The sequence below is a fragment of the Eremothecium gossypii genome, chromosome I (assembly GCF_000091025.4).
Source record: "Eremothecium gossypii ATCC 10895 chromosome I, complete sequence".
Classification (NCBI taxonomy): domain Eukaryota; kingdom Fungi; phylum Ascomycota; class Saccharomycetes; order Saccharomycetales; family Saccharomycetaceae; genus Eremothecium; species Eremothecium gossypii.
Window position 1 is genome coordinate 226,648 of NC_005782.2, and position 22,759 is coordinate 249,406.

At 53.1% G+C, this 22,759-nt stretch overlaps 13 protein-coding genes across 13 annotated transcripts; 6 read left to right on the plus strand and 7 right to left on the minus strand.

Moving 5' to 3' along the window:
• Positions 1 to 167: 167 nt before the first annotated feature.
• On the minus strand, positions 168 to 2,165 carry HDA2 (Hda2p; the record flags this gene model as incomplete). Its single annotated transcript, NM_207826.2, has 1 exon — positions 168 to 2,165. One exon carries the CDS (start codon positions 2,163 to 2,165, stop codon positions 168 to 170), a length of 1,998 nt encoding a protein of 665 aa, NP_982473.1.
• A 277-nt stretch (positions 2,166 to 2,442) lies between these two features.
• NEL1 (GTPase-activating protein NEL1) lies at positions 2,443 to 4,437 on the minus strand (the record flags this gene model as incomplete). Its single annotated transcript, NM_207827.2, has 1 exon — positions 2,443 to 4,437. The coding sequence occupies one exon, from the start codon at positions 4,435 to 4,437 to the stop codon at positions 2,443 to 2,445; it is 1,995 nt and encodes a 664-aa protein (NP_982474.2).
• Positions 4,438 to 4,667: 230 nt separating this feature from the next.
• On the plus strand, positions 4,668 to 5,309 carry MHR1 (mitochondrial 54S ribosomal protein mL67; the record flags this gene model as incomplete). The annotated part of the gene is made up of 1 exon (NM_207828.1): positions 4,668 to 5,309. The coding sequence occupies one exon, from the start codon at positions 4,668 to 4,670 to the stop codon at positions 5,307 to 5,309; it is 642 nt and encodes a 213-aa protein (NP_982475.1).
• Positions 5,310 to 5,661: 352 nt separating this feature from the next.
• Positions 5,662 to 6,678, plus strand: SUR2 (sphingosine hydroxylase; the record flags this gene model as incomplete). The annotated part of the gene is made up of 1 exon (NM_207829.1): positions 5,662 to 6,678. One exon carries the CDS (start codon positions 5,662 to 5,664, stop codon positions 6,676 to 6,678), a length of 1,017 nt encoding a protein of 338 aa, NP_982476.1.
• A 417-nt stretch (positions 6,679 to 7,095) lies between these two features.
• ATP5 (F1F0 ATP synthase subunit 5) lies at positions 7,096 to 7,719 on the minus strand (the record flags this gene model as incomplete). Its single annotated transcript, NM_207830.1, has 1 exon — positions 7,096 to 7,719. One exon carries the CDS (start codon positions 7,717 to 7,719, stop codon positions 7,096 to 7,098), a length of 624 nt encoding a protein of 207 aa, NP_982477.1.
• Positions 7,720 to 8,137: 418 nt separating this feature from the next.
• On the plus strand, positions 8,138 to 9,724 carry BFR2 (rRNA-processing protein BFR2; the record flags this gene model as incomplete). Its single annotated transcript, NM_207831.1, has 1 exon — positions 8,138 to 9,724. One exon carries the CDS (start codon positions 8,138 to 8,140, stop codon positions 9,722 to 9,724), a length of 1,587 nt encoding a protein of 528 aa, NP_982478.1.
• Positions 9,725 to 9,839: 115 nt separating this feature from the next.
• Positions 9,840 to 11,447, minus strand: AGOS_AAL063C (MATE family efflux transporter; the record flags this gene model as incomplete). The annotated part of the gene is made up of 1 exon (NM_207832.1): positions 9,840 to 11,447. One exon carries the CDS (start codon positions 11,445 to 11,447, stop codon positions 9,840 to 9,842), a length of 1,608 nt encoding a protein of 535 aa, NP_982479.1.
• A 199-nt stretch (positions 11,448 to 11,646) lies between these two features.
• Positions 11,647 to 12,630, plus strand: PIH1 (Pih1p; the record flags this gene model as incomplete). Its single annotated transcript, NM_207833.1, has 1 exon — positions 11,647 to 12,630. One exon carries the CDS (start codon positions 11,647 to 11,649, stop codon positions 12,628 to 12,630), a length of 984 nt encoding a protein of 327 aa, NP_982480.1.
• A 239-nt stretch (positions 12,631 to 12,869) lies between these two features.
• On the minus strand, positions 12,870 to 14,132 carry AGOS_AAL061C (AAL061Cp; the record flags this gene model as incomplete). The annotated part of the gene is made up of 1 exon (NM_207834.2): positions 12,870 to 14,132. One exon carries the CDS (start codon positions 14,130 to 14,132, stop codon positions 12,870 to 12,872), a length of 1,263 nt encoding a protein of 420 aa, NP_982481.1.
• Positions 14,133 to 14,359: 227 nt separating this feature from the next.
• CFT1 (cleavage/polyadenylation factor CFT1) lies at positions 14,360 to 18,277 on the plus strand (the record flags this gene model as incomplete). Its single annotated transcript, NM_207835.2, has 1 exon — positions 14,360 to 18,277. One exon carries the CDS (start codon positions 14,360 to 14,362, stop codon positions 18,275 to 18,277), a length of 3,918 nt encoding a protein of 1,305 aa, NP_982482.1.
• A 185-nt stretch (positions 18,278 to 18,462) lies between these two features.
• On the plus strand, positions 18,463 to 19,116 carry GPI11 (mannose-ethanolamine phosphotransferase GPI11; the record flags this gene model as incomplete). Its single annotated transcript, NM_207836.1, has 1 exon — positions 18,463 to 19,116. The coding sequence occupies one exon, from the start codon at positions 18,463 to 18,465 to the stop codon at positions 19,114 to 19,116; it is 654 nt and encodes a 217-aa protein (NP_982483.1).
• A 66-nt stretch (positions 19,117 to 19,182) lies between these two features.
• Positions 19,183 to 19,965, minus strand: AGOS_AAL058C (AAL058Cp; the record flags this gene model as incomplete). The annotated part of the gene is made up of 1 exon (NM_207837.1): positions 19,183 to 19,965. One exon carries the CDS (start codon positions 19,963 to 19,965, stop codon positions 19,183 to 19,185), a length of 783 nt encoding a protein of 260 aa, NP_982484.1.
• A 285-nt stretch (positions 19,966 to 20,250) lies between these two features.
• RSC3 (Rsc3p) lies at positions 20,251 to 22,680 on the minus strand (the record flags this gene model as incomplete). Its single annotated transcript, NM_207838.2, has 1 exon — positions 20,251 to 22,680. The coding sequence occupies one exon, from the start codon at positions 22,678 to 22,680 to the stop codon at positions 20,251 to 20,253; it is 2,430 nt and encodes an 809-aa protein (NP_982485.1).
• Between the last annotated feature and the right edge of the window lie 79 nt (positions 22,681 to 22,759).

Consider the following 22,759-nt stretch of genomic DNA (forward strand, 5'->3'; position numbering starts at 1 on the left):
ACATGAGATGAGCCTTGGCCAACCGTACCTGAGGTAGTCTATTAGGTTGATTATGCTAGGGGAGTAGATGTGCCGCTGCAGATGTGCACTGCGGCCATTCGCACGGCTCGGCGGTCTGGCCGGGCGCGGAACAAGGTTCGCATGGCACAGGCAAGCGCTGAAGAGCTCTATATGTATGTGGGCGAGGTTGCTCTTGTAGTTCGTACGCGACTAGTGGCTGCTCCGCTCTTGTTGTGCTGCGTCCTGTTCAGTTCGTCGAGGTTGGTGATCGCATACTGGGACTTCATGGTATCGATGTATTTCTGCAGGAAATGGCGCTGTTGGACCAGGTCGTTGAGCTCCGTCTGGAGACGGTCGTGCTCCTCGGTCGCGGAAGCGGCCATCCAGCAGGTGGCGGGCCCCGTAGACTCCTTTGTGAGGGCAGCCTTGCGTTCGCGGAGAGAGGCCAGGGCCGAGGAGAGCGTGGCGGCGTGGGAGGACCTGGTCTGGTAGCGGGTGCGCAGCTCCTCATTGCTGTCTGCCATGGCGGTATTCTGCTGCTCCAGGGGCATCAGCTGTTGCCGCAGCTCAGCCAGTCTGGCGCGTTTGCTGGAGACGCGGCTGTCGAGATCGGAGCTTGCCAAGAGCTCCTCCAGCTCGGCCTTGCGCCTTCTGAGGTGCGCGGACTTTTCGCGCAGCCGGTCGTGCTCGTCGCGCGTGCGCTCCAGACGCCTTTCCGAGTCGACCACCAGTTTTTCTTCGTCCTTTAGGGACTGGAACAGGCGGCCTGCCTCGGCATTCACCTCGTCTAGGCGGTTAAGGTTGGCAGTTTCCTGCATCCGTCTGTCGAGAATGTATGCACATTTGCATTCTTGCTCTCGCTGACAGGCCTCCAGCCGGGCGTAGATTAGCTGCTTCAGCTGCAGCTGGTAGCTCTTCATGCTAAAGGGACCGCGCTGTAGCGGAAGCTCATAGGGAGTGTGGTTCAGTTTCAGAAGCATAATCCGCTCGGACAATGCGTCGACAATGCTGAGCTCACTTGGCGTGTCTGTTGGTTTAGTGCTTTTTAGGTCAGTCGCAGCTTCGCAGTTTTCCAGCAACGCGGTGACCACCTCTGCTAGGGCTGCCGCTGACATGCCCAGACGTTGTCTGTGAACACCCCTGTTCTTGATAAAGTGGCCAACTGCATCGTAGATGTGATCTTCCTCGTGCTCGGCGGAGATGCCGCGCGTCAGCATGAAGTGTTCAGCAGAGTCCTGCACGAACAGTTTTACCAGCGGCACGGACTTGCTCTGCTTGCGCACACTGCGCAACGCGGGCAGCGATACATCGAGCAGCGGGTCGAGACTGAGCACCACGTCCACGTCGTATTGATCAAACAGATCGGTGCAGTGGGTGAGGTGTGTTGTTGTGGCTAAAAATAGCCAGTCTTCGTGGTCGCACTGACGCTCGGCCCCGTCGTCCGCCGCCCGCATGTGCCGCCTGCTGTTCTGGTAGTCATAGTCATCCTTGATCCCCCCAGTCGTGTAGCCGGCACCTGCCTCGCCCGAAGACAGCTTTCCCTCGACGCTGCCCGGCGACGTATCCTTCAGCGTGGAGCCGCTGGTCAGAGTGCTGTTGGATTCGGCGGCTGCGGTGCCCCGCTCCGTATACTGGTGCTTCTCGTCAAACAGGCTCGTCCCGGATAAGCGCTTGATCTTCACCATCTTCCCCAACATGAATCCCTCTATCAGGTCCAGCTCCTTGACCGAGTGCGACACCAACACCAGCTGCAGCGGCCTTTGCCGCCGCCGCCGCGACAGGATCGCCTCCATCATCTGGTTTAGCACACGAAATTTCTCGCTCATTGCAATTAGTTCCTCTCCCGGTTCCATCAGCAGAAACTTCCGCGGCATGTAGTGGTCCACGAGCAGGCAGGGATGGTTGGCCACGGCCCTCAGGTGACGCAAAAGCATGGTGTTCATCTGTGTAGGTGTCAGCGGCCCCAGCCCAAGTCCCTCCACCGCCTCGGGTTCTTTCTCCGTCTTAATCTGCGCTGCTGACTGCATGACCGCCTCGCTCGGCCCAAACTCTTCGAGGAAGCTCTCGGCATGCATACATAGTAGTATCTCTATTAAGTCCTTTTGAAGACTTGTCAGCCCCACCGGAATATAATACATTTGTGCATTTTTCGAGCAGAAATTCATCCTACGGCAATACCGACAGAATATTATTAGACTTTGTACAGCGTTCTGTATCAACTGTTCAAAACGTTCTTCAACATCATCTACTGATGTAACAATGAACTAAATGGTGCCCTGTACTGAATTTCCGGACACAATCCACGGAGACTGAAACAGCCAACGTAACATCATCAGACACGGAATGGTGTGACGGAAGACGCTGATGTGGTTCGACGAGGGCTACAGCGCGAGCCACTGGATGGCTAATCGGGCTCAGCGCACGCATCCCTGCAAATATGAATTAGAGCTTGCTATGTATGTACGTTATATAAGCATCCAGCGAGACTTCGGAGCTGGGGAGATTGCTGGCGGTGCTGACGCCCAGCCTGCTGAGGACGTAGCGGTCCTGGCTTTTCCCGATAGGGGTGTCCTTGTACCACGGGACAGGCCAGCGCGACAGCTGCAGCTGCTGTGCCATGGCGCGGACGGCGTGCAGCGCGGAATCGTTGGGATCTGAGTACCTGACGATCACGTAGTTCGAGGCGTCGACGACCATGGGCCGGACATCGCGCAGCACATCGGGGTTCAACCGCAGCTGCTGGCGCTCCGGCGTCAGCATTGTGATGAGCGGGCGGCAGATGTGGAGGCACTGTGTGCTGTCGCGACGCAGAATGGCCAGGAGGTAGACCGCCCACTCGTCGGGCGAGGTCTGCGCAAGGCGCAGAAGTGCGCTGCGCTGCAGGTAGTAGCTAAGCTGGACCAGCTGGGAGGCGTTGAAGCTGCCTGAGTCCAGATGGCGCACACACAGGTCGTCCAGCGCGGTGCACCAGTCGTGCAGCTTGTAGCTGTGCCAGTGCCCGTTGAGGATCTCCCACGCGATGCGCTTCATGAAGGACACGCAGCAGATGGTAGCGTTGAAGGACTGCGGTAGACTCAGCGCGGCAGGGTCGCTTGTGGTTGGCAGCACCAGTGTGGTTACTGCGACACACAGCTCGCCGTGGACCTCGTACATAAACTCCACCTGCAGCGTGATGTTTGGCGCCGCACTCTCCTTGGACGACTGCCGCACCGAGGGCGCGAGGCACAGCGAGAAGCACAGCGACAGCTCGTCCGCGGACAGCAGGGTGCCATTGTAAGCCCATGTTGTGGTGCTGCCCACGCCGCGCTCCGTGTCCGAGTAGTTGTTCCGCAGCGGCGGGAGCTTCCGGACAGGCCCGAAGCAGCCGTCCACGAGCACGGTGTCCGAGGTGATGAGGTTCACCTGGTGCGGCACGATCTCGTTTCGGAGCCGGCGCGCGTACGCGTGCATGTCCAGGTGGAAGCGGTCCTCCACGAGTGTGTCGTACTGCACAACGTGGTTCAGGCACTGCGCCATTTCCCACACGCCGGTCTGGTCCAGGGACGTTATGAACACATCGTAGCTCACCGCCGGCGCAAACTCGCGCAGCGACCGGTAGTAGTCCGCCGCCTGGGAGCTGTACCGTGCCTTCCGGTTCTGCAGCTCGGAGTGGCCGCGCATGTGGTTCCTGTAGCTCTTGGACACCACCTTGCCGGGGCCCTGCGTGCACGGACCCGCGAGAAACGCAAGCACCTTCAGCGCGAACCCCACCCTGTGCATATTGAACAGCGCCGCCACGAAGAACGCAATCCCGGTCCCGCGCCGCGGCCGCTCCTCCTGCGCGGCCCCGCACGGTTGCGCCTCCAGCGCCCCCACCGCCACCAGCAGCTCCTCCGCCGTCAGCCACAGCTCGCTCATCTCCCCGAGGTGCCGCTTGAGGAGGGGCTGCGGGTCCAGCCGCTCCAGCTGGAACTTCCGGTACTCGTCCGTCGGCACCGCCGCCGCGCGCCCCCGCCCGCCGCACACCGTCACCGCCCCGTCTGTCAGCGTCACCAGCCCGAACCGCCCGCTAACACTGCCCACCAGAGCCGCCACGTGCGTTTTCAGTGCCTGCAGCTCCGCCGCCTCCATCGTCAGGTCCACCACAAACACCAGCTGCGCCGCCGCGGGCGACGTCCCGAGTCCCACCGCGTAGTGCGCGCCCCGTCGCCGCGCCCCAACCCCCGCCGCCGCGTTCCAGCTCCCGCAGAACGCGCACAGCCACCGCTCCCGAACCACCCTGCACGCCGAATTGGGGTACGCCAGGCACTTGCCGCACGGCGACACACCCACCTCCGTCGTCGCGCACAGCGCGAAGTCGTACACCGCGCAGAAGTGCCCGTTCTCGTCCCGATCTATCACCTGCTGCAGCGCTTCGTTCCGTGTGGACGGCGCCGTCCCGTAACTCGCTTGCAGCATCTCGCACCTAGCCCGCTGTTTCGCCTGTCGCTGCCACTACCCCGATCCAATTCCACGGCCGCTCACAAGCCTCAATTCGCTCGCGTTCTTTGCTCGTGCTGCTGACAGCTGCGCGGCCAAGATCAACTATCACTGGCGACGTTGCGCCCTGCCAAAATTTTTTGGGCGTTCTTCTCACCAGCTGCACAGCGACGCACCAGCACCACTGCCACTCGAGACCGGGACCGAGGATGAGCAAGACCGTCGGAGCATCTCGTTTCCGCCCTGCCGGCTGGCTGCAGCGCGCGGGCTACGCCCCGCAGGTGTTCGTGTTCCGCAACCTGGAGTCGGGGCAGGTGATCTACTCGCAGCTGCCCACGTTCACGGAGCGCCAGATCAACAAGAACTTCTACCGCCCCAACTGGGAGAACCGCAAGCCGTCCACGCGCCCCGACATCTGGAAGTGCATGGCCGTCGTCGACCTCGCCAGTCACGAGGAGAGCGTGCGTCTGTACCAGAACCTGTGCCGCCTGCGCTACCTGCGCGAGGTGCCGCAGCGCAAGGCCGCGGAGCAGCTGCGCAAGCGCAACGAGTTCGGCCACATCTGGTACTCCGCGCAGTACCGCCCCACCTACACGCAGGAGGCTGTCGCGGACCTGCGCGAGTGCCTGCTGCGCGCGCGCGGCGGCGCCACCGTCCACTGGGAGGACCCCTGGCGCATGGGCGACCGCGCCAAGCACTGGGCCGCGCTGCCCGCCGTCCAGCACCAGTTCCTGCCGCGCATGGCCAACGTGGCTCGCGAGGAGAGCGCCATCCTCAAGCAGCTCGGCGAGCGCGCGAAGCGCGCCTTCGCCGCGCCCGCCCCGCCTGCGCCCGCCCCGCAAAGCCTCTGATGAGGGGTGCTGCAGCCTGCGCCGCATTTGCTGGCGTGCGCCGCCCCCACCTGTAAATAGCGCAAAATCCCGGCTCGCCTCGACCTGCTACGCCCGCGCGCCGCCGGGACTGCTTGCCGAAGATTACCAATCCGCCAGCACCCTGCATGCTTCGGGACGGTGGTCTCGCTTCGAGACATGCGTGATGCTGTACGAGAATTTCTTTTTCTCCTATGAGTTGAAATATTATATAAGTACATCGTTACATCGTTTCTCAGGACCGTTCGGGACATCACCTTAGCGCAGAATCATTAGTACCGGAGGTTCGTAGATTAGAGCAAACCGTGGTCAGACACTTGGAGGTTGCTTTGAGATGTTAAACCACACTTATAGCGATATTGGCGTTAGGCTGGCGCCCCGGTTCCTCCCGGACGTGTCGTTCATGGATGACGTAGTCGCGCCGTTGACGGCAGTCAAGCCGCGACCCACGCTGGTGCCAGGGATATCGGACGGGCACCTGTCGTTGCTGGCGCCAGTGCTGGCGTACTGGGTGTTCTCGGGGCTGTTCCACGTGATGGATACGCTGCGGCTGGCGGAAAAGTACCGGATCCACCCGAGCGAGGAAGTAGCGTCGCGGAACAGGGCCGGCAGGCTGGACGTTCTGGCGCAGGTGGTGCTGCAGCACATCATCCAGACGCTGACGGGGCTGGTGCTGGTATACTATGACGGGGAGCCGCAGACGGGGATGGAGCAGCTGGCGATGTGGCGGTGGCGGCAGGCGGCGCCAGGGTGGGTGTCGAACGAGGCGATATACGTGGCGTACCACTACGGCTTGTCGGTGGCGAAGCTGCTGGTGGGGTTCTTCCTGATCGATACATGGCAGTTCTGGCTCCACTACCTGATGCACATGAACAAGACGCTGTACCGGAAGTTCCACGCGCACCACCACCGCCTGTACGTCCCGTACGCGTACGGCGCGCTGTACAACAACCCCGTGGAGGCCTTTGTGCTCGATTCCTGCGGCACCGCACTGGCTGCTCTTGTCACTCGTATGACGCACAGGGAGGAGATGCTGCTCTACACATTTGCAACCATGAAGACGGTGGACGACCACTGTGGCTACGCGCTGCCGTGGGATCCGTTCCAGTGGCTCTTCCCGAACAACGCGGTGTACCACGACATCCACCACCAGAACTTCGGTATCAAGAGCAACTTCGCGCAGCCGTTCTTTACCATATGGGACTCGTTTTGCCGCACCAAGTTCCCGCAGTTCGAGGAGTACGAGAAGAAGCAAAGACGAGTGACGGTGGACCGGTACAAGCAGTTTTTGGCAGAGCGCCAGATGGAACGGGAGGCAAAGCTGACGCTGCTCTCCAAAAAACTAAGCTGAGCGCTAATTAATACTTATCTCAAACACTTAATACCATCTATTGGGCTGCAACCAAGTGCAGTCGGTTCTGTTCTATAACGCCACACTAGGGCTACGACGTTGTTTAAGCATACGACTCTTTTAATGTAATATCTGGCCCCGCCTGGGGCGGTCATGTGTACGCATATCCATGGGCAGTGGCGCATGCGTGCGGCGAGCCCGCAGCGCATGCCGGTTCTAACGGGCCTATTTCCTTTAAGAGAATATATGTAGGATTACACTAGATCGTTTGGCGCCGGAGCGCGTAGGGCCTCCGAGTGCGCAGGCGTCGCAACGGGGACCGCTGCTCCCAGCCCCCGGACCTTCAAGCTGGTGTTCCGTGATGATATCGTGGGTAAACATGGGGTCATAAGTCTGGATGGAGCTCCCATCACGAGCTTAAATGGACTCCTTTAGCACCTGGTTCAGCTTGCTGATTCTGGAAGCGATGCTCAAGTCCACGGTTCTGTCGGCGACCTCCACAATCAACCCGCCCTGAATCTCTGGCTTCACGACGTTCTCCAGCTTCAAGGTCTTGCCGGCGCCGATGAAGCTCGACTGTGCCAGCGCCTTCTCGACTCTTCTGAACAGCTTGCCCTCCAGAGGCTGCGCGGTGGTCACAGTCGCCTGGACCAGGCCGTTGTGCGCGTCTGTCAACTTGGTGAATTCGCCAGCCACACCCTGCAGCAGGTTCAGTCTGTTGTTCTCTGCTAGCACCTGCATCAGGTTCTGCACTGCAGCGTCCATCCCTGGGGTCTTCTGGGCCAGTGTCTGCACCACCACGGTTCTGTCGCCAGCTGGTAGCGCAGGGTTCGCTAGGATAGCCCCCAACTTGGCGTCCTTGGCAATAGTCTTGGACAACGAGGCCAACGCCTTGCCTGCAGACTCGATCGACGTCGTCTTGGAGGCCGCGGTGAACAAAGCCGAGGCGTAAGTACCCTCCAGGCCGAACAATTGGATAGGAGGCTTCACGCCCGCCTTGGCGGCAGCTGCTAAAGAACGAACAAAGACTCTGCTAGACATTTCGCGGACGAACGGGCTCTAATACGCTGTACTTTACGCGATGTTACTCGACTTTTAGCACTGCTGGTCTACCGCACGAATCTGAAAACTTTTATGGATAACGTCTTTAGACTATCGTTGTGGCGCAATACAGAGCTGTGATTGGCCTACAATCACGTGAGAGCAAGCAGAATCAAAAGCAACCAGTAAACTATGGATGGTAACTTGCAAATCAAGAGCTACTACAGCGCCTTCAAACGGCTCGAGGCGTACCGCTTCTGTAGAGTAGAAGCCATGTAATTGTAGTCACGTGAGTTTTATAAGTGAAAAAGAAATTCTGAAAAATAGCATGAAAAATCTCGAAGCTGCGATGAGCTATAGAATCAAGGCCGGAGAACCAAGCAAGGACTGCGGTGTGGCTGTTGGCTAGCGGAGTAATATGGGCAAGACGCTTGCAGATCAGATAACGGAACTTGCTAACAAGTCAAAAGTTCCGGACTTTGACATTGAGGACGAACAAGTTTTTGAGCACGACAGTAATGCATCAGGAAGCGAAGCATCAGATGAAGATGAGGCCTTGCAGGCCGCACACTACGTGCAGGTAGGCCGCTCCAAGCTGCGGAACAAGCATAATGTGCTTGTCGAGGACAGCAAGTACTCGGGGAGCAAGGGCTCTCGAGAGGCACTCTTTAATAGCTCTGGCGAGGAAGACGGCTCCGAGTCTGACCGCAGAGGCTCAGACTCCGATGGCGGCTCTGATAGCGACAGTGACGCCCCTGAGGCTACGTTGTCCAGTGAGCAAAGCGCTGACGAGAGCGCTCGCTCCGATTCCGACTCCGGTGACAGCGACAGCGACAGTGGGTCTGACGCAGGTGAGGAGAACAGCGCTGTCGCGGAGGACGCGGATGCCAAGCGCGAGCGGCTCTCGCAGCTGGTGCGGCTAGAGACCCAGCAAGCCATGGGTAAGCTGAATGCCGCTGTGCAGAACGACGCCCTCAAGGGATATGCCATCATGGAACAGTCGCGCTTTTTTGAGGGCGCCATCGACGTGCGAATCAAGCTCCAAAAGGCAATTGCAGCAGCCAACCAGTTGCCGCTGACCAAGCAGTCGTGGGAATCACGTCTAGATGCGCAGGATGCAGAACTACTGGAGTCTACGTGTAAGCTATTGCATAAGGTGGCCGGCAAGTGCGCTGAGCTGAGGACAACCTTCCAGAATAAGGAGCGCATAAATCAGACGGAAATAGACTACCAGCCCTCAAAGAAGAGAAGCATAGATGCATTGGCAGAGCAGTGCCACGACCTGGACTCGCAGCTGCGTGACTATAGAGGCGCGGTCTTGCACATGTGGTCGTCGAAGGTTGCCGCCACATCGGGGAAGACAGCTCTCTCTTCGTCCAAGTTCAAGGCCATCAACCAGCCAGCAAACGTCCAGGTTGACAACCAGCTCGCAGATATGCCCAGGTTGGTGAAGCGTACCCAGTTAAATAGAAGAGGTGTGGTGCCACTGGGCTTTGAGGAGGATTATAAGCAGAAACGGCTGCCGTTGCTAGACAGCAACTCCGCGCAGGATGGCGGCCAGGAGGAGGATGCTGACGTTCCCGCGAACTATGACCCACGGAAGAAGGATAATAACGCCATCGACGCTAGTGAAAACCCTTATATCTTTGATGACGAAGACTTCTATCGTGTTCTGCTAAATGACTTGGTCGACAAGAAGATACTTAATGCACAGCAGGGCTCCAACGTCCAGGTAGCTATAAAGGCGCGCTCACAAAATAAACTCAAGAAGAACGTTGATACAAAAGCATCCAAGGGCCGTAAGTTAAATTACTCCGTTCAGGAGCCAATTGCCAACTATGAAGCGCCCATCAACGGTGGCTTCAAGTGGTCGGACGAGCAGATTGACGAATTCTTTGCTGGGTTACTTGGGCAAAGGGTTAATTTTGATGAGCGCGAGACATCTGAGGCGAAGGATAACGAAGAGGAAGCTATTGAACATGATGATCTTCGTATATTCGGCTGAAAGACTCCATGCATTATCTACGTAATGTATAATGTATACTATCAAAAATCTCTACTTATTTTTGCCAGATAGGAGAACATACACGTATATATGTGATCCAGAGCCCATGCTGGCGTCACTGGCTCGAAAAACTGGCATCGACACTATCTGAATGTAACATGTCGTTTTCTACCTCAGTGTTTTCGCGTTTGTTGCATTCCTGGATTATCAGCTGCCAGTCGCTGTTGTAGATATACCATGAGAATGCAAGAGCGAGGATAAGGATCCCAATGCCGCAGCCGTACCACAACCCAGCGAGCTTTAGCTTTAGAGGCCCAAATGCTAACCACCAGCCCAACGGTAGCGATACGATGTAGTAGGCTATCATATTCCAGATGCCGCCGAGCCGCTGCCTACCCTGACCCCGAAGGATGGCCGCTCCAAACGTGTTGAATGCATCATATATCTGATTTACGGCGAGAATATACGAGACACTATGTGCAAGTTCCACCACCTCTTCATTGTTGGTGAAAAGCCGTGCTAGAGGCTTATTTAGGAAGGCGACGAACAGACACATACTTACGCCGACAATTGACGCAAGACAATACGAAGCCTTGATGGTCATCTGGGCGTTCTTTATCAGCCCACTTCCCACATAGTGGGCAACCCTGTTTGAGATGACACATCCTATGGCAAACGGTATTTGGTAGATTAATGAACTTAGGTTTGCAATTACTGTTTGCGATGCAATGGCGTTAACTCCGAAGTAAGTTGAGATTAGAGTCAACGCTTCAATCGATAGGAACTCAGCCTCGAGCATTACGAGCCCAGGGAATGCTAAGTCCCACAACGGGCGCCAATGCGTAAATACACGCTTAAAATGGTGGGATGACTGCATGAAGGGATACCAACACCGCAGAGTGTCCGGTCTTATAGAACGAGCGAAGACAAATAGAATGATCACCATTAGCCATTGTGAGGTAACTATGCCTATGGGGGCACCCACAAAGCCAAAATGCCGAGTGAACCCCAGAACGAATACAATCGTCAGCGGGAACACGATGGCAAGCACATACGTGCTGGCTTCATAGACCGCCTGCGCCTGCAAATACCGTTTGCCCGTCGAGAAAAGGACAAGTGCTGGAATCCCAAGAATCATGATTCGTAAGTAGAGCTGTATTTTTGGAATTAAGTCCGCCTCCGGAATCAAGAGCTGCAACCACGAGGCACTGAAAAACCATATAATCGCTGTTAGTGACATCCCCACCATGATCATCGCCGATCCTCGAAGAAAATAGAGCCCGACTTTGCTATAACGCTGTGAGCCGTATGCCTGGGGGCATACGGTGTCCAAGGCTGTGGCCAACCCCTCCACTAGCGAGAGGCCGGTGATATTGTACGTCATAACCGCAAGCGATGCGCTTGCCAACTCCATCGCAGTGCACAAATGCCCGATAATGAAGAGCGAACAGATCGTCATCGAGAATTCCATTAAAAATGCCATAGAGATCGGCAACGAGCTCCGTAGGATAGAAATGCATTCTGCGCGCAGCGTCTGCGCGCCATCCAGAGGTTCCTCGAAATCGGAGCCACATAGCATAGCGTACCTACTGTTTACAACCACTGAGTAGGACCCAGATACTGCATCATCAGCGTAGTTACCTGCATTAATCGATCGGTAAGTTCCAAGCTTTTTGTCGAACGCCGCCAACGACGCAGTTAGCGCCTCTTCCTCCGTCTGCATCACCACTTTCTATTACCATATATCCTTCGGGACGGATAGTAGGCCCGGAGAATGCTTAAGTCTCTGTACTTTGTAGTGCTTGCAGGAGGATCATGCGACATGGCTTGTGGCAGATTTTTTTTGGCTGATGCTGTGACAACTACGACTACAACATAACTAGTAGCTCCCGTTCTCCATCGTTTGACTTTGACGTGCTGTCATGGACTTCTTGCTGCGTCCCATCGACTCCAAAGAATGTTCCGTGATTACATTTGTACCTACTCCTGGGTTTGTGATCAAATCCAAGCTAGAGCACGGTAAAGATGCGACGCTCGTCGTCGGGACCAAGACATTCGTCAATGTATGTCATCATACCCAGGTACCGCTACCCGATGTCCCATTTGACGCTAGCATTGTCTATCCACTGATAATGGAGAACAAATGGGAAATACCAATAGTTACGTCGGCGGTCCGGCGGGATGCGGATAAGAAGGGCCAGGAGTGCTATGTGTGGGATTGCTGCATTAATTCAGAATGTATGCAATGGATTGAAAAGGACTACCAGCTACGGGAGATATTGGTCGAGTGGTGCTTGGAATCATGTGAGCTGCGGCAGAGTGTTGGTATTTCTCGAGAAGCAGTTGTATTCCCTCGGATGAAGAGTAAAGGCGCCCTGCCCGCAGTAGAGGTCCTGCAACAAGACCTGACACACGATTACAAGCATGAAATTGCTGAAAACAGCTCTCTCGGTATGGATGACCCCCGCCAGATACTACATATGCGAGGGGCACTGGACGAAGAAGCATCGGGAGACGATGGGACGTTGCCGTCCCTGTTTCCTGAGCGCCCGGCCACGCGACCGCTAATAGAAGAGGTGAATACAGGCAGGCATAGCGCCTCTGTAGAAGCACCGAAGACGCTGCCGGCCTGCGGTTTGCCCCGGCTGGAGTTCGCTGTTACGATGGGTCGTCCTCGCAACGACGCGAACTATAAGATTAAAGTCCAGGTAGCTTCGGCGTTGAATTCCGGGCACGCCTACTCGGTGCATTACGATGGCAAGGAGAACTCGCTGCTGGTGACGAGTACCAGCCAAGCGTATGAACCCAAGGAGATCTGTATCCCGCTGCCAGGCGTTGTTGCTGGTACAAGGTCCATGCGCGCACTTTTCCTGAAAAGAAGCAATGCTCTCGTTGTATTCCTGTAGCATTCGGGATAATCCAATGAACCTGTACGCAAAGTGTATGTAATGTTTCTACAGAGGGATCCTCATCCGAGAATCCTTTATTTCTGCATAGGTTACAAAGCGGATGTAATCTGGCCTCCACTTTGTATCGAAATCTGGTCCACGTTGGTAGTGGTAACACAGTTTTATAATTTTAAATCTATCAATCAGTTAAATTCTCCTGGCTTTGTGCTTGCCAATATCAAAGCATTTATAGTTCTCTAACGGGGAGGAAAGGCAAGGTTTTCACGGTGCGCGATGTATTCGCTGTCAATGTACCCAAGAACAGTCTCTATCTGGCCACTCTGGAGGCCCTTAATCTTATCAACCTCCACGCTGCTATAGTTGCAACGCGCTCTACCCACAGTTTGGAGCGGTTCCGATTCGTCGAGCGAGCCATCGGCCTTGCGCACACCGATTTTGAGGTCGACTGCCTCCAACTCGTGGAAGGAGCCTTCGACCGCGATGACACCCGCTGGGAGAAGCCCAGCTTTGTTTTTGCGGGTGAGCGCCTTGTAGGCCCCCTTGTCTATGATCACCGTGCCGCAGCTCACCAGACCGTGGAGTATCCAGAACTCCCGCTTGTTCAAGGATGGTTGCCAAACGTTTGCAATGAAGCGCGTGTGTAGTGGGACGCCGTGCTCCTGCAACAAATTCAGCTCGTCCGTCTGCAAGGTCTCGGCGTCAGCAGAAACTGCAGTGCACTGCTCGCGCCATTCCATGAACTCCACGATCCGCACCATGTCGACGGGCCGCTCACTCTTCATAATAATCGTATGCACCCCGGCGTTCGTTGCCAGGTCTGCAGCAAGGATCTTCGTCGCCATGCCGCCGGTGCCCACACCTGAACCGGACCCACTAGAGGTGTTCACGCCGGGCAGTCCCTGTGACAGATCCGGCACCACCAAGATCGGCTTTGCATCCGGGTTCGTCCGCGGGTTGTCGGTGTATAGGCAGTCCACGTCCGTCATCAGGAACAGGTAGTCTGCGCCGATCAGCCCCGCTGTGATCGCACTCAGCGTGTCGTTGTCCCCAAACTTCACTCCGCTGATTGAGAGCGTGTCGTTCTCGTTCACAATCGGCGTCACGCCCATCGCCAGCAGTTCGTGGAACGTATTCTGCGCGTTCTTATACTGCGACCAGTCAACTATGTCGTTCCGTGTCAACAAAATCTGCGCAATCTTCTCGTTGAACGGTCTGAAGAGGGAGTCCCACCGCGCAATAAGCCGGCCCTGACCCACAGCCGCAATCGCCTGTAGCTGCGACAGCTTCTTCGGCCGCCGATCAGTCCCCACCGTCTTCAGGCCCACTGCAATGCACCCTGACGACACGATCACCACCTTATGCCCCATCCGCCGCAACTTGACCACCGTCTCGACGATGTGCGACATGATCGACAGCTTGGGCTCGAGGGTGCTCTCATCAACTAGTGATGACGATCCCAATTTCAGCACAATCGTAAACTTTCTATCTGTTCCATCCATTTCTGCCCTCAATAACCTCTTTAAGCAGTCGTTCGGCACTCTGCAAGACTCGGGAAAGTGTAGTGAAGGAGGTTAAGTCTATACTCCCTGCTGTCTTTTAGATGGTGAAATATTTTCTAGAAGCAAATGTGCAAAGAGCAGTAATGCTTACCCCGTAAGGAGCCAAGAGGGCGGCGTAGGAGGTTTAAAAGTTGCTAATAGCAGTATAATTGGGAGAATTTGGGTCGATGAATGTCTTCGATGAAGTTATCAATGCGACAGTTGTCAATAACAGCGTCACAGGGCACTTCACGACGACTTTGCGGGAAGAGCTAATAATTACTCGCACAAATTTGCTCTCTGTCCTCCACAAGGACAACGAGGGCCGACTGGTGCTTGCGTATGAGTGGAAGCTAAGTGGGCGAGTCCACGGGCTGTCGCTTGTTCCGCATAAGAGCGGGTTGGGGCGGTTGGCGGTGCTGACCGGGCGCGGGCGGGTGTCGATCGTGCGTTTCGACGCAGAAAACCAGACGCTGGAGACAGAGAGTCTGCACTACTACGATGCCAAGTTCGAGGAGCTGAGCGCTCTGACAGTGGGGGCCGCGCCGCGGCTGGAGCAGGAGCCGGCGGCGCGATGCCTGTTGGTACACAACGGAGACTGCTTGGCCGTTCTGCCGCTGCGGGGCCACGAGGAGGAGGGAGAGGAGGCCGAAGAGGAAGAGGAGCATCCTGCGAAGCGCGCGCGGACGGACGCGGATGGGCGGCTAGTCGGAGCGAGCACGGTGATGCCTGCGTCGCACCTGCATTCGGACATCAAGAACGTGAAGGACATGCGCTTTCTGCGCGGGCTCAATAAGTCCGCGGTCGGCGTTCTGTATCAGCCCCAGTTGTCGTGGTGTGGCAACGAGAAGCTCACGCGGCAGACTATGAAGTTTATCATTCTGTCGCTCGACCTGGACGACGAGAAGTCCACAGTGATCAATATGCTTCAAGGCCTCCCCAACACGTTACACACGATCATCCCGCTTTCAAATGGGTGTGTGCTGGCGGGTGTGAACGAGCTGCTGTATGTCGACAATACCGGTGCGCTGCAGGGTGCAATCTCGTTGAACGCATTCAGCAATAGCGGACTCAATACCAGAATCCAGGATAACTCGAAGCTCCAAGCATTCTTTGAGCAGCCTTTATGCTACTTTGCCACGCAGTCAAATGGGCGCGATATTTTGCTGCTGATGGATGAGAAGGCCCGCATGTACAATGTAATAATAGAAGCGGAGGGTCGGCTGCTGACCACATTCAACTGCGTGCAACTTCCTATCGTGAATGAGATATTTAAACGCAATATGATGCCGACATCTATATGTGGTAATATGAATCTGGAGACCGGGTCGCTATTTATTGGTTTTCAGTCGGGAGATGCGATGCATGTGCGTTTGAACAACTTGAAATCGTCTCTCGAACACAAGGGCACCGTCTCTGAGACCTTGGAAACCGATGAAGACTATATGGAGCTTTATGGGAACAACGCTGAGAAAGAAAAGAAGAACCTAGAGACTGAATCCCCGTTTGATATCGAGTGTCTTGATAGATTACTCAATATAGGGCCTGTAACCTCCTTGGCAGTGGGTAAAGCCTCCTCGATTGAGCATACAGTAGCCAAACTGGCTAATCCAAATAAGGATGAACTTTCTATAGTGGCGACATCAGGTAACGGGACTGGGTCTCACCTGACTATTTTAGAGAACACCATTGTCCCGACAGTGCAACAAGCCCTGAAATTCATCTCTGTAACGCAAATCTGGAATCTCAAGATAAAGGGAAAGGACAAGTACTTGGTCACGACGGACTCCTCGCAAACAAGGAGTGACATTTATTCTATTGATAGAGACTTTAAACCATTTAAGGCGGCTGATTTCCGGAAAAATGACACCACTGTGAGCACCGCTGTCACTGGTGGAGGGAAGAGGATTGTACAGGTAACTTCCAAAGGTGTGCATCTTTTTGACATTAATTTTAAACGTATGATGACTATGAACTTTGACTTTGAAGTTGTGCATGTCTGTATTAAAGACCCCTTCCTGTTGTTAACTAACTCCAAGGGTGACATCAAGATTTATGAGCTCGAACCCAAGCATAAGAAGAAGTTTGTTAAGACAGTTCTACCTGATGCTTTAAAGGAGATTATTATTACATTTGGGGTAATCTTGGAAAGTAATATGTGCAACAAATATATTAATGGTCTGGAAAAGTCCGAGGAACCCCAGCTATTATTCACTTTTGTTACAGCAGACAATCAAATTGTTTTCTTTACAAAAGATCACAACGACCGTATATTCCAACTGAATGGCATTGATGATTTCCGACAGAAGCTTTTCATTAGCACGTACCAACTGCCTGAGGATATTAACCCTGACCCCTCTATTAAACAGGTGATCATCAGTAGATTGGGACATAAGCATAAGCAGGAATACTTGACTATCCTAACATTTGGAGGCGAGGTTTATCTCTATAGAAAATGCATTGATAATCCGGATAGATTTATTAAGTGTGATCATGAACTATTGATAACTGGTGCACCAGAGAATGCATATCCAAAGGGAGTTCAGGGAGTAGAGCGAGTCGCGCATTACATTGAAGATTATAACGGTTATTCTGTTATATTCATAACAGGAACTGTGCCTTACATTATAATTAAAGAAGACAATTCCGTTCCTCGCATCTTCCCATTCGCCAATATCACACTCGTGTCTATGACCCGTTGGGGGGAGAACAGCGTAATGTGCGTTGATGATGTTAAGAATGCACGTATTATGACCCTTAATCTTGATCGGGACAGATATTATGGTAATAAAATGTCATTGGCAAAGATATATCTAGAAGATCCACTTGAAGACTTTCAAACACTTAATAACATAACTTACCATGAACGCACACAAACATTTATCGTCTCATATGCCAAATCTATTGATTATGTTGCCTTAAGTGAAGAAGACGAGCCCTTGGTTGGTTACAATCCAGATAAGATCCATGCTATGGGTTTCCAATCAGGTATCATCCTCTTATCCCCCAAATCATGGGAGATAATTGACAAAATAGAATATGGCAAGAATTCTCTAATAAATGATATGCGTACCATGATGATTCAGCTAAACTCTAACACTAAGCGCAGACGTGAGTACCTCGTCGTGGGTAATACATATGTCCGAGACGAGGATATTGGCGGTACGGGGTCTTTCTACCTGTATGATATTACCGAGGTAGTTCCGGAACCCGGGAAGCCGGATACCAATTACAAATTCAAAGATATTTTCCAAGAGGATATTAGAGGCACCGTCTCCACGGTCTGTGAGATTAGTGGCAGATTCATGATCAGCCAAAGCTCCAAGGCAATGGTTAGAGATATCCAAGAAGATAACTCGGTAGTACCAGTCGCGTTTTTGGATATGCCTGTCTTTATTACCGATGCTAAGAGTTTCGGTAATTTAATGATTATTGGTGATTCCATGCAGGGGTTTAGCTTCCTTGGGTTTGACGCAGAACCCTACAGGATGCTAACCCTTGGCAAAAGTGTCTCCAAACTGGAAACTATGTGTGTGGAGTTTCTCGTCAATAATGGAGACGTATACTTTCTCGTTACAGACCGCAACAATCTTATGCACGTCCTCAAGTATGCACCCGATGAGCCCAATTCCCTCTCCGGGCAGCGATTGGTACACTGTACTAGTTTTAATTTGCATTCCACCAACACATGCATGCGGTTAATCAAGAAAAATGACGAATTCGGGAAGGTTAGTCGTGGGTTTGGTATTTACATGCCGTCTTTCCAGTGCATTGGATCGCAGGCTGATGGCACGATCTTCAAAGTCGTCCCACTTAGCGAAGCCTCATACAGAAGTCTTTACCTCATTCAGCAGCAGCTCATTGATAAAGAGGTCCAACTTTGCGGCCTGAATCCCCGCATGGAGCGCCTAGAAAACCCATTTTATCAAATGGGCCACATTCTCAGGCCCATGCTTGATTTTACTGTTCTGAAGCGCTTTGCGACGCTGTCAATTCCCACCCGTATGACCATGGCAAGTAAAGCAGGCCGGCAAGCTCATGCTGAAATCTGGCGTGATCTAATTGATATTGAATATTCTTTAACATCTCTAAATAAGATCACCTAGTGGCGTCTAAGAGCCCTTATCTACTAAAGACTTCCTTCCTTCGTGTTCGCGAGATTTTAGTTATCCTAGTGCTATATACTTAACACGAGCATAGAAAAAAAAACCATCAATAGTTAGCTCCTACCACAATTTAAATACTTGGTGAGCACTACCTGCTAGCATCAAGTGACTTCCACAGACCAGGAATGACTACTAAGAAGAGACCAGTGGGCAAGAAGAAGTTTGTTTCATTTTCCGATGACGATGCATTATCGCGGACTGGCAGGCTGCCAAAGAACCTGCCCCAGCATGGCAGTCCGCCAGTTTATGTGAGGCGAACATGGCAAACGATACCATTCCACCTCATAGTGCTTTCTTACTGGTTTATAAAGCATTCGAATGGATATGATGTTCGTAAATGTACATGGTTGCTAGTTCCTTGCCAGGTTCTGTATTTGGCCCTACAGTTTAATCCTGCCACTGTGTATGGAAATAAGATTCTGAAGCTAAATTACGCCTTGCTAGCTGTATCTGGTGTAACTTGCATACTTCTAACAATTCCATGTATGCTGCTGGTCGTGCTATTTGGCGCGCCCTTCTTGGAGATGCTTGACAAAACATGGCTCCTCTCGCTCCATTGTTGCGTCCTATCGTACCCAGCAGTGTACTCCGTGCTCAACAGCGACTTCAAGGTGGGCTTCTTCAAGAAATACTTCATTTCGATTGCAGTCGGGTGCTGGATCAGCTGCTTGGCTATTCCTCTTGACTGGGACAGGCCTTGGCAGGAATGGCCCATTCCTTTGGTAGTTGGAGCGCAGCTGGGCGCTATGTTCGGTTATACATTCTGTAGTCAATTGTAGGATATAGTAATATATATCTTTGAGTAGTGATCTCCTATATTCAGTCACTAAACTGTGAACTTATAGTCATTTCATTGATTGGAGAAGTTCCGCTGTTGAGTACTCCTGAGATCCAGGTAGATAATGGGTCTGCAGGAGTAGCCTTCCGGGGCCCTTGGCACGATAGTAGATCTTATCTTTGTTCGCCATTCGTGTAAGAACAGTGAGAATGCCCTCGTAGTGCTTGCCGAAGAGCAACTGGCCGTACTTCTTCACCGCCTTTGAAATCGTCAGAAGCGCATCTAGCTTAACCAGCTGCAAACTAGTATCCGCAGTGTAGGCACATACGCTTTCGGGCGCCAGGAGTACCTCATCGCACTTCCCCAAGTCGAGTTCATATATGGGGCCCTGCCCATTAAGTACTACAACGCCACGGCCTGTCAATTTATCTTCTTCGACAGATATGTTACCGCTGTACGAAAGAATCCGTGACCCTGCGTCTTTTATCACCCACGCTTCGTCTTCATAGTTTACTTCGAGTACCTTGAGGTTATTCGTTGGTGCAGGGGAGCTGCACACAAGGTTGACTGGCTCGACACCCGTGCAGAACTTTGTAAACCCATTTCGCATATGCTCGAGCTTGATAAAGGGCCGCGATGCTCCAGAAGGCACATTGAACATACCAAGTTGCTCGAGTCGCCCGTATACAACACTTGCGGCTGGAATTTTGAGCACTACAGCATCTTCGAGGATCTTAAACTCTGGTAATTCGATAAATGGACCAGCACCGGTCCCTTCTTTGCATACTACAAGCTCAGAAAGATTGCTGAAAGTAGGCCTAGATCTGGTCAGCCACCTCCTGAACTGCATTTTTATCAAAAGATTCCGTAGTATGTATTTGAGTATTGATGCCTGTAATTTTCGATGAGCTTTACGGGTCAGCTACGATGGAGCTTTCTACATCGAAGAAAATTACATTACACGGGCACTGATCTCACATGATAGTGAAACCGCGCTTGGGATAGTACACTAAAGCATGTGGTACAACTATTAAAAGAGTTGCATATGCTAAGATACGTTTATAGAGATCTATATTTTCTTGATTGACGTATAATACAAGGTTTATGAAAACTCTTCCGGCGGTATAGTATAACATTATTGAAAGAAGGCTTGATACACAGAATCAAAATTTCCAGCGGTAACGCCAAACGTGGGCAACGACTCAGGCACAAAAGGGCCCCTTTTCTCGTAGAAATCTGTTTTTATTAATGTCTCCGACATTGTGCGCAATTTCGCGACATTCTTGTTAATCTTCAGAATATCCAAAGATTTAATGCCATTCCGTAAGGAGCTGGGGACGGCGGGGTGGTCGTATGAATTGGCCTCCAGCAAGGTGGCAACTATGACTTTGATGTCGGTAACTACCGGGTTTTCCTTCTTGCAGTTTTTAGAATAATCGCTGATGAGCATACAGATTTTTCTGATTAAGGTTATCAGTGTATCATTCATCTGAGCTAATTCAGGAGTATCCTTACCAACGCCGAGGCGAGTTCTCTCTGTAAGAGAAAACAGGATAAGGAGGATATTCTTCAGGATGGTAAACGTGGGGAGGTGGAAGATATACTCGTAGCCAGCGAACTTTAGGTTGGCTAACCCAGAAAAAATGTAGAATACAGATTCCTGGAGGAATTGGATGAAAGATTTGAAGGTTTCATTATATTTTTCAACATCGCCTATCGACTCATAATGTAGTAAAGTGTAAACGTCCACGAATAACTCCATATTTCGGTATACCAGCGTGTCCACAACATGGCTGACCATCAGTTGTGCATTGTAACAGCGCTGGGAGGCGTTGTTCAATGCTTCCTTGCACTTTAGTTTCAGCTTTTGCAATTTAGCAACGCTCTGGGTTTCCTCTCTGCTGTGCAGATACTGCAACAGCTTCATTATCGTCTTGAGAAAGTCGTAATCCTGTAATAGCGAAGAATCCAGTATCTTCGATGAACCTGAAAGCTTTGACAAAAGCGGCAATGGCAGCTCTCCATGTATCAGTTTCCGCCAGCAACAATTTTTGTAGACAAAGTTCCAAATGATAATTGCATTCTGGTCTTGAGTCTCGTGATTTATGCCCAGGTCCAGGGACCAGTTCAAGTCCTCGTCAAAATCGGTGGAGTGAGAAGTGCTAGGAGACCACCCCGAAAGAGTCTGGTAAAACTTCATGACCGCTATGAAGGGTAGAAGGCGCACTTTCCATTTACGGGAAAGATTGGTGGATCCGCCCATGCACACAAGCAACATGATACTCTTCAGATTGGCATGTAGTTGAGGCACGTAACTCCGCAGCTGCTCGTATCTATGCATCTCATCATCCTTCAACGGCACCAAGACTGTTGAAGAAAGAGAATTGTAACAGAAAAGCAGGAAAAGGGTGATCAGCCCTAACGTTGCCAGCTGGTCCAGCGAGATGGACTCTATTCTGAAGGTCACATCTTTTTGCGGAAACCATTGGTCTATCGATTGTATGATATCGGACGACTGGACGAAAGGAATTAGGGTGGAAACATCCGTTTGCGTTGTGAAGTAGTTGATCCAGTGTGTACATAGCATCTTGGGAGGAAAACGTAACGGCTCCATTTCTGCAACCGGTTTCAATTTCGTCTGCTGCTGCTGCGAGAGGCGCTCCGGTAACGTGTTCGCCATGATATCGTACAGCCTATTGTGGAAAAAGCAGAGGTAATCGTCGTGCATTGCCAAGTGCCCAACATGGAACAGACGATTTTCATTGCCTGGGATGGGAACGGTGGGCGTGAAAAAGGCGCTCTTGTTCAGCAGAACGCGCAGGACCTGTTTCGGATCAAGGAAGGAAGGGTCCACCGACTTGAACTCGTCGAACTGATCCTGCTTGCGTTTCTTCAAGGACGCCGGCCCGTCGCCATTGCCCGAGCTGTGTAGTGAGTGGCCGTCCATGCCGTCCAGCAAGCTGTCGTCATCCTCCGCGCCAATCGTGTCGGAGCGCGCGCGCCGCCCGCTGCCAGGCCGCCCGCGCAGTCCGCCAAGGCCCGGCACGGTCTTCCCCGTCGCCTTCTGCAAGTCCAGCAGCCGGCCGCGCAGGAAGTCCAGTTCTTTCGCCATGATCTCGTCTTGCGTGTACGGCACCTTCGCCGTGTCGAAGATCGCCGGGCCCCGCACTACGTGTGTCAGCGGCTCTTCGCCCGCCGCACTGTAGTCGTAGCGCCGCACCACCGCCGGGAGCATCGTCACTTTCGGAACGTACACCGTGGGCTCTGCCGGCGCGGGGCTCGCGGGCACCGGCCGCGGCGGCATGCTCAGCTGCTGCAGCCGCGCGCTGTACTCCCTGATCTGCTCCACAGACGCCAGCTCGGCGCTCTTGCCCGGCGGCGTCGCGCCGCCTCCCCCACTCTGCGCGTACACCCCCGGAATGTCGGGGTAGAAGCAGTCGCTCTTGCCGTTCCGCACACAGTTCCCGCAGAGCGGCTTCGCCCGGTCGCACCCGATTTTTCTCTTGCGGCACTGCACGCACGCAGGTGGTTTCTTCATCTTCCTGCCCCGGATGTCAACGCCCATCGGTCTTCCAGACCCCGCAGAAACACTCTCGCGCACCAGACGCCCTGAGATTCTTTGGTGACAGCAAACAAATAAACCC